The sequence below is a fragment of the Mus caroli genome, chromosome 5, assembly GCF_900094665.2.
Source record: "Mus caroli chromosome 5, CAROLI_EIJ_v1.1, whole genome shotgun sequence".
Lineage (NCBI taxonomy): Eukaryota > Metazoa > Chordata > Mammalia > Rodentia > Muridae > Mus > Mus caroli.
In genome coordinates, this window is record NC_034574.1 from 6,122,251 (window position 1) to 6,131,843 (window position 9,593).

Below are 9,593 nucleotides of genomic sequence, written 5' to 3' on the forward strand. Positions count from 1 at the left end.
AGTTTGAATCGGTACCATGCCCTATGAGTTCTGGTCCTGAAGGCTTAGGAGGCCGTGGACCTTTCAGGGGGGGGGGGGGCTGAGCTGTCAGAAGTCACCCAGAGGGACAGGCTTTTGCTTGCCCCCTGATCTTGTCTAACTCCCTCTGCGTCCTGGTCTACCCTGTTGGGAAGTCTGTGTTACTTTGTCCCCAGATGCATGAAATTCCCATGCATTCCGCACTGAGGTAGACCCGTACCCTCTGAAACCATGATCTAAAATGCATTTTTTCTCTTATGCATTGTCTCTGTCATGTGCTTCTGTCACAGCAATACAAAAGGCATCAACCTAGGACCATGATATCATCTAAACAGCTGATGGAGCCACAGGAGGGAAGATGCAGAATATTATTGTCTATGATCCATTCTCAGTAACCTGTTTTCCAGCAGAAAACTCTGGACTTTGGACAGAATACCATAGCATGGTAGTTGTGAACTAAAAATCATGTGAGCACTAAAAATTTGTGCTCATTTATTTCTGCTTGGTTTCATCCTCTTTCAGTTCAACATTTCAGAGCATATTCATGAAGTCTAAGTAAAGACTTAGGACCAATTCCTGCCATCACCACAGTTACCAGCTCCAGGATGTATGGCCATGGTAATCATGGAAGCAGAGGTGGATACACATGAAAGATACCCAGGTAACTTGGCTCTAGAAGTGTTTTCTTATTAATGTCCAGGAGTGCTTTAAATTCCTAGAACAAATGGAGCCTGGTACTTGGTCCCCTCCTTTCTAGTTCGCCCCCTTATTCCTTTGTGAGCTCTTTGTCTCCATGTACATGAGCATTTGTCATATCTTTCTGGTCAATCTCTCCAGATGCTGGGTCTCACTCACTTTGTTTGCATGTATCTGGTTACCTGTTTCCTGGTACAACTTCCATCCTGTCAGCCATCCTAGTTTCTTACCTGTGCACTTTAGTCACAGAGCCCACGGCCAGTGAATGCAATACAAAACCAAATAATTAGATGTTGAAGAAATAGCTTCTCTTGAGAACACATACGGGTTTTTCATGTCTTTTCTTCCTTTTAAACTGGCCTGACTTCTGAAGAGTGCTTAGTATCAAAAGAACAAAGCCAAATAAAATAAATATTTGTAAGGTATCTTGTTACATAGTTATAAGAAATGGTTTTGGACACATGGAGAATAAGACTTACTGCTTGGGAAAAGCAAATGTCCCCAAAGCATATATGCAATCTTTCATTGAAAGTAATACTGGATATGAGTATTTGGAAAAGGTTCGACACTGTGCTGGTAAAATTGTTATTAAAGTGTGCTACATAAAGACCTTACATTTTCTCCTTTTCAAACAAAAATTTTCACCTCTTCTGACTCAAGTATAAAAGTAATGGAAAAATTTACATGATCTGCTCTGAGATGTGCAATATTTTCTACCCTTCTAATAAAGTTAAAGGGTGTTTATGAAAAACCAATTATCCTAATTACTCATAATATGACTGTGTGCTCTGAAGAAGGAATGAAATTTGAAATAGCTCATTTAGAAGAGCACAGAATTATACAGGGAATTTTAAGTGCCACAAATCTGGAATATAAAAATAAGGCAATGCCAATGCAAATAGAGTCTCTTTAAGTGGGATTGTGACATATAAAGGACATATCTTATCACGTCCTTCAGTGCTTGGGGTTTGATTATAGTAATTTAGTAGGAGGCAGAGTATGTGCCTCTTAGAATCATGAACTTCTATTACTGCGACATTAGTGCTTGCACAAGAAAAAAATATTGAACTTCAAGTAGCACATAGAAAGCATTTGGGGTAACTGAAAGAGCACAGAAGATCGACCTCAGGTCTAGCTTTCATTCTGCCTAGAAAGGGGAGTTTTCATGAAGCCAATCTTTGGGGGAATTGGGAAAATAAGGAAATTGAGCTGGATGACTTCTGGGCCCTTTTCAAGCTCTAAAGTTCTGTGGCTTTGTGAATGAGCACTGAAGGAGTTTGAGATGTGGCTTCTTTCTCTAATGAAGTTATGAGAGCAGTTATCAGCCCTTAATTTGTGTGCTAAAATATCTGTCTCTGTCTCTGTCTCTGTCTCTGTCTCTGTCTCTCTCCTCCCTGTCTTTCTTTCTCTCTTCCTTGATTTCTCTTCATATACTTCACTGAGGAATTCTTTATATATTTTTTAATATCTCTGAAGAAAAGAGTAAAAAAAAGTATGAAAAATAGGTTTCAGAGATCCTATACCTTCTTGTCATTGATAGCATGGATGGCTCCAAATACAACTCAACTTATAAGGACCAAGATATGTAACTTGGCAGCATGCATTCCGTAGGCAGGTTATTTTTCTCAGCCCTTGACTTTGAGTCCTGTGAGTTGCTTCTGTTGGTGGAATAGTAGCAGATATGATATAGCAGAGAAGTTTAGAAGGAGCTTAGGAAGTTGTAAATGCATCCTGTTGCATCTTTGATATGACTCTAGAGTAATTCTGAGAATCTCACTGATTACAGGAAGAAGAAAGGAGACACCCTGGGAAGTACCACTCACAGCTTACCTTTATTCTTCCACTCAACTGTTCTTCAGGTGATACATTAATAAATAATTGTGTTGTGCCACTAAATTTGGGGGCAGTTTGTTTTGTAGTACCCAATATACTTCAAAGTCGTTTTCAGTGGTAGAATGTTCTATATTAAAATATTAAATATTAAAACCAAATATTGAATATCATCCAAATCCAAATATCAACCAAATATCATCCATTGATGATACTAGGAACATCTAATTCTTTTTTTCCGGCAACATATAAGTGATACAGCTGTTGACAATAGCATTTTCCAGTCTTACCTGTATTGAAACACTGCTGTATGAACCACCAATGACTCCTGCAATCAGTAGTGGGATGTTTTCTTGAATAGCATATGATCCATCAGGACACATATATTCAGCTTCATCCACTTTAGTCAAAGATGCCCTGACAAACTCCAGTGATTGCTCTAATGCATAGGTGTCTCTTGAACATGTGTCCAAAATGTGAACCCCCAGCTTCACTCCTGGAAGCAAGTAATTGTCTTTGTTGATTTCATCAATGGCAAACAACATGGCCTCCAGGCGTTGGATACCTCTGTCTTCATTGATTCGCCCACACTCTTCAGTTCCAGTGCCTTTTTCATTAATAGGAAATAAGCCCCCTAAAACAAGGTCTCCTTCTATTTTAATTTCCCGCCTCATAAAGTTGTGATCTCCTAAAGAGACTAAAAATCCCTTTGAAAACAAAGCTAACATAAGAACTTGTAGTCTTGTCAACATCTTCATGAATCCTGGTTCTGTATCTCTTGGAGATATCACTGGGTGGGTCCAATGTTTCCTGCTAGTCTTCTCTCATTTCCAAGTAGGATCTTTGGTCTGTCCTTCAGATAAGGGAGGATAGGGCTAAAAGAGCCCGTCACTGAATTCCTAAAGAGATAAAAGTTATATGAACAAAAATAATTTATAAAAACAACAATAATACTATAGATGGTTCTCTGTAAGACCTTTGATGGATGCCTGAATTGATCAAACCAACTCTGCTACTGATTTTAGTTGACTTATATTTCAATCTTGACTATTATCTTCCTGTTAAGACTTAACCACCTTATATACACTGTGGCTTATTTCCTATTACCATTCTCATTTTAATTCTGGGAACATATCAGATCTCATTGTTGAATAACATTCACCACTCTCATTTTAATCCTCATTTCTGTCCTTATATTTCCTATGTTTGAAATACCATTTAAATGATTTCCAATTTCTAGCACTGATTGCTTGTTATGTACCTTTAGCCACACATCTCTCAAACATTTTCAGAATCGATACATAATCAATGTCCTCTTATATCTGTAGCTAAGCTCTCAAACCAGAAATTGCCCTTGAGAATTCTGTCCCCTTCATGTCCTTCAACACTCTTTCAATTAGGCATAAGAATCTTCCTGTTCAACCCCATTGAAGCCACAGCCCCCTATGTCTTCATGATGCTGGGTTCATGTCACCTGTAGCACAGCTATGGCAGTGACCTCAGTCAAACTGTTACCTGTCTCAGAGCACCCTTTTATGAACCTAGAAAAGAAATTGTTTTCTCAAGAACAAAATCTTTAAATTTATTATTGTTTATCTTGTGGTAGCAAGTATTATGGTTGCTTTTTGTATTAGATAAGTATTAGGTAGTTGGCAAGTTCTGATGTGGCCCTCACAATGAAATCCTCACTAGGACTGCAATGAGTGTGGTTCTGGGATTATACAGTGGATTATGGCTTTGGATAGGAGATTGTATACTCTCAGATAAGTCAGCAAATGCTAACATGTTGAATATCTCACTGGAAGAGAAATTCCAATGCATAGAATTGATTACTGTGGCCCATTTTCCACCAGTCTATAAGCCTTTCCTTGACATCCCATTTAGGAACTGCTTCTTTCTTTCATTCTGAGCTCGTACTTTGAGCAGACTTTGGGTGCTAGCTCTGCACCCAGTCCCACAACACCCAGAGGCAGCTCGACTCACAGGAGCTCTAACACACGCAGCATCATGGAATCATAGGTAAGGAGGCCACAACATCGGCCCCAACACCAGGAAGTAACGGACCAGTAGAATCCAAGGACACAGGAACCCAGCCCTGCCAGGGGCATGGGTTACTTTCAGGCTGAGCCAATACCCTTGGACACTAAGCTCTGTACCCAGTCCCACAATACCCAGAGGAATCTTGACCCTGTGACACTCTAACATGCCCAGGATCACAGGATCACAGGATCTCAGGATCTCAGGAGCTTGGTAGTACCAGGATCTCAGAATTCCAGAATCACAGGATCACAGAAATAGCTGTATTCTGAGGAGATCTGACACAACCAGGATCATAGGAAGGACAGGCCCCAGTCAGACACAGTGAGAGCAGGTAGCACTAGAGATAATCAGATGGCAAGAGGCAAGCATAAAAACATAAGCAACAGAAATCAAGCTTACTAGGCATCATCAGAAGCCACCATAGGAAGTCCTAGAAACAACATCACACCAGAAAAGCAAGATACAGATCTAAAATTACTTTTCATGATGATGATAGAGGACTTTAAGTTGGACATAAATAACTCCCTTAAAGATATACAGGAGAACACAGGGAAACAGCTAGAAGTTTCCTTTAAGAAGAAACACAAAAAATCCCTAAAAGAATTATAGGAAAACACAAACAAATAGGTGAAGGAATTGAACAAAACCAACCACGATCTTAAAATGGAAATAGAAACAATCAAGAAATCACAAAGGGAGATGACCTTGGAGACAGAAAACCTAGGAAAAAGATCAGGAGTCATAGATGCATGCATCACCCACAGAATACAAGAAATAGAAGAGAGAATCTCAGGTGCAAAAGATACCTTAGAAAACATTGACAAAACAGTCAGAGAAAATGCAAAAAGCTCCTAAGCCAAAACATCCAGGAAATCCAGGAAACAATGAGACCACCAAAGCTAAGGGTAATAGGTATAGAAGAGAGTGAAGATTCCCAGTAAAGGGCCAGTAAATGTATTCAACAAAATTATAGAAGAAAACTTCCCTAACCTAAAGAAAGAGATACCCATGAACATACAAGAAGCCTACAGAAATCCAAATAGACTGGACCAGAAAAGAAATTCCTCCTGTCACATAATGATCAAAACACCAAATGCACAAAACAAAGAATAAATATTAAAAGCAGTAAGGGAAAAAGATTCAAGTAACATATAAAAGAAGACTTGTCAGAATTACACCAGATTTCTCACCAGAGACTATGAAAGGTAGAAGATCCTGGGCATATGTTATACAGACCCTAAGAGAACACAGATGCCAGCCCAGGCTACTATATTCACCAAAACTCTCAATTGCCACAGATGGAGAAAACAAGATATTCCATGACAAAACCAAATTTACACAATCTCTCTCCACAAATCCAGCCCTACAAAGGATAATACACGGAAAATACCAACACAAGGAGGGAAACTACATCCTAGAAAAAGCAAGAAAGTAATCTTCCAACAAGTCCAAAAGAAGATAGCCACACAATCACAATTCCATCTCTAACAAGAAAAGTAACAGGAGGCCGGGCGTGGTGGCGCACGCCTTTAATCCCAGCACTCGGGAGGCAGAGGCAGGCGGATTTCTGAGTTTGAGGCCAGCCTGGGCTACAAAGTGAGTTCCAGGACAGCCAGGGCTATACAGAGAAACCCTGTCTCGAAAAAACCAAAAAAAAAAAAAAAAAAAAAAAAAAAAAAAAAAAAAAAAAAAAAAACAAAAAAAAAAAAAAAAAAGAAAAGTAACAGGAAGCAACACTCAGTTTTCCTTAATATCTCTTCATATCAATGGACCCAATTCCCCAATAAAAAGACATAGACTAACAGACTGGATAAGTAAACAGTACCCAGAATTTTGCTGCATACAGGAAACATACCTCAGTGACAAAGACAGATACTACCTCAGAGTAAAAGGCTGGAGAAAAAGTTATCCAAGCATATGGTACCAAGAAGCAAGCTGGAGTTGCCATTCTAATAGCAAATAAAATCAACTTTATAACTTTTTGGCATCATCAGAACCCATTTTACCCTAATACCGGAAAGGCAAGATACAGATCTAAAATCACTTCTCATGATGATGATAGAGGTCATTAAGAAGGACATAAGTAACTCCCTTAAAGAAATACAGGAAAACACAGATACTGCCTCAGAGTAAAAGGCTAGGAAAAAAAAATCCAAGCAAATAGTCCCAAGAAACAAGCTGGTGTTGCCATTCTAATATTGAATAAATCAACTTTGTAACCTTTTGGCATCATCAGAACCCAGTTCTCCCAGCATAGCATGTCCATAACTAAAAGTTATAAAGAAAAGATAAGGAAGGACACTTCATACTCATCAAAGGAAAAATATACCAAGATGAACTCTCAATTCTGCACATCTATGCTCCAAATGCACAGGTACCATCATTCATTAAAGAAACTTTACTAAAGCTCAAAGCACACACTGTACCTCACACAGTAATAGTGGGAGACCTCAACACCCCACTCTCAGAAATGGAAATAGAAACTAAACAGAGACACAGTGAAACTAACAGAAGTTATGAACCAAATGGATTTAACAGATACTTACAGAACATTTCATACTAAAACAAAGAATATACCTTCTTCTCAGCACCTCATGGTACCTTCTTCAAAACTGACCATATAATTGGTCACAAAACAGGCCTCAACAGATACAAGAAGATTGAAATGATTCATGCATCCTATCAGATCACCACAGATGAAATCTTGTCTTCAATACCAACAAAAACAACAGAAAGCCCACATACACATGGAAGCTGAACAATGCTCTACTCAATGATAACTTGGTCAAGGAAGAAATAAAGAAATTAAAGACTTTTTAGAATTTAATGAAAATGAAGGCACATCATACACAAACAATGAAAGCAGTGCTAAGAGGAAAACTCATAGCTCTGAGTGCCTCCAAATAGAAACTGAAGAGAGCATACACTACCAACTTGACAGCACACCGGAAGCTCTAGAACAAACAGAACTAAATACACCCAAAAGGAGTAGACGGCAGGAAATAATCAAACTCAGAGCTTAAATCAACCAAGTAAAAACAAAGAAAACTATACAAAGAATCAACAAACCCAGGAGCTGGTTCTTTGAGAAAGTCAACAAGGTAGATAAACCCTTAGCCAGACTAACTAGAGGGCCCAGAGCCAGTATCCAAATTAACAAAATCAGAAATGAAAAGGGAGACATAATAACGGAAACTGAGGAAATTAAAAAAATCATCAGATCCTACTACAAAAGTCTATACTCAACAAAATTGTAAAATGTGGGTGTAATGGACAATTTTCTAGCCAGAAACCAGGTGCCAAAGTTAAATCAGGATCTGATAAACCATCTAAACAATCCCATAATCCCTAAAGAAATAGAAGCAGTCATTAAAAGTCTCCCAACCAGCTGAGCAGTAGTGGCACACACCTTTAGCTGCTGAAAAAGCATTCCCCAAAATTCAACAGCCATTCATGGTAAAAGTCTTTGAAAGATCAGGGATTCAAGGTCCATACCTAAACATACTAAAAGCAAAATACAGCAAACTAATTGCCAACATCAAACTAAATGGAGAGAAACTTGAAGCAATCCCACTAGACAAGGCTGCCCACTCTCTCCCTATCTATTCAATATAGTACTTGAAGTTTTAGCTAGAGCAAGTAGACAACAAAGGAGGCAAGGAGATATGAATTGGAAAAAGAAGGAGTTAAAATATCACTATTTGCAGAGGATATGATAGTATACTTAAGTTACCCCAAACTTTCTACCAGAGAACTCCTAAGCTTGATAAACAACTTCAGCGTGGTTGGATATACAATTAACTGAAATCAGTAGCCTTCCTATACTCAAAGGATTAACAGGCTGAGAAAGAAACTAGGGAAATGATACCCTTCACAGTAGTCACAAATAACATTACATACCTTGGTGTGATAACCAAGCAACTGAAAGATTTGTATGACAAGAACTTCAAGTCTCTGAAGAAACAAATCAAAGAAGATCTCAGAAGATGGAAAGATCTCCAATGCTCATGGATTGGCAGGATTAATATAGTAAAAAAGGCCATCTTGTCAAAAGCAATCTATAGATTCAATGCAATCCCCATCAAAATTCCAACTCAATTCTTCATAGACTTAGAGCAATTTGCAAATTCATCTGGAATAACAAAGAATCCAGAATATCAAAAACTATTTTCAATGAAAAAAGAACTTCTGGGGAAATCAGCATCCCTGACCTTAAGCTGTACTTCAGAGCAATAGTGATAAAAAATAAACAAAACAAACAAAACAAAACAAAACAACAAAACAAAAAACCGTATGGTATTGGTACAGAGACAGGTAGGAAGATCAATGGACTAGAATTGAAGACCCCGAAATGAACCCACATGCCTATGGTCACTTGATCTTTGATAGAGGAGCTAAAACCATCCAGTAGAATAAAGACAGCATTTTCAACAAATGGTGCTGGTTCAACTGGAAGTCAGCATGTAGAAGAATGGAAATTGGCCCATTCTTGTTTCCTTGTACAAAGCTCAAGTCCAATTGGATAAAGGTTCTCTACATAAAACCAAATATACTGAAACTTATAGAGGAGAAATTGGGGAAAAATCTCAAAGATATGGGCACCGTGGAAAATTTCCTGAAGAGGACATCAATGGCTTATGCTCTAAGATCAAGAATTGACAAATGGGACCTCATAAAATTGCAAAACTTTGATAAGGCAAAGGGCACTGTTAATAGGACAAAATGGCAACTAACAGATTGGAAAAAGATCTTTCCCAATCCTACATCTGATAGAGGGCTAATATCTCATATATACAAAGAACTCAAAATTTTAGACTCCAGAGAATCAAATAACCCTATTAAAAATGGGGTACAGAGCTAAACAAAGAAATTTCAACTGAGGAATATCAAATGGCCAAGAACCACCTATAGAAATGTTCAACATCCTTAATCATCAGGGAAATGCAACTCAAAACAACCCTGAGATTCCACCTCACACCAGTCAGAATGGCTAAGATCAAAAATTCAGG

General features: G+C 38.4%; 1 protein-coding gene across 2 annotated transcripts in view; it reads right to left on the reverse strand.

Annotated features, from left to right (window-relative positions):
• Grm3 (glutamate metabotropic receptor 3) overlaps window positions 1-9,593 on the reverse strand; it is a 230,194-nt gene that overhangs the window by 102,612 nt on the left and 117,989 nt on the right. For both annotated transcript variants that reach the window (XM_021162993.2, XM_029477445.1), the window contains exon 2: window positions 2,835-3,443. In XM_021162993.2, coding sequence (XP_021018652.1) covers window positions 2,835-3,302 — 468 coding nt within the window. In that variant the 5' untranslated portion in view covers window positions 3,303-3,443. The remainder of the gene's footprint in view (window positions 1-2,834; window positions 3,444-9,593) is intronic.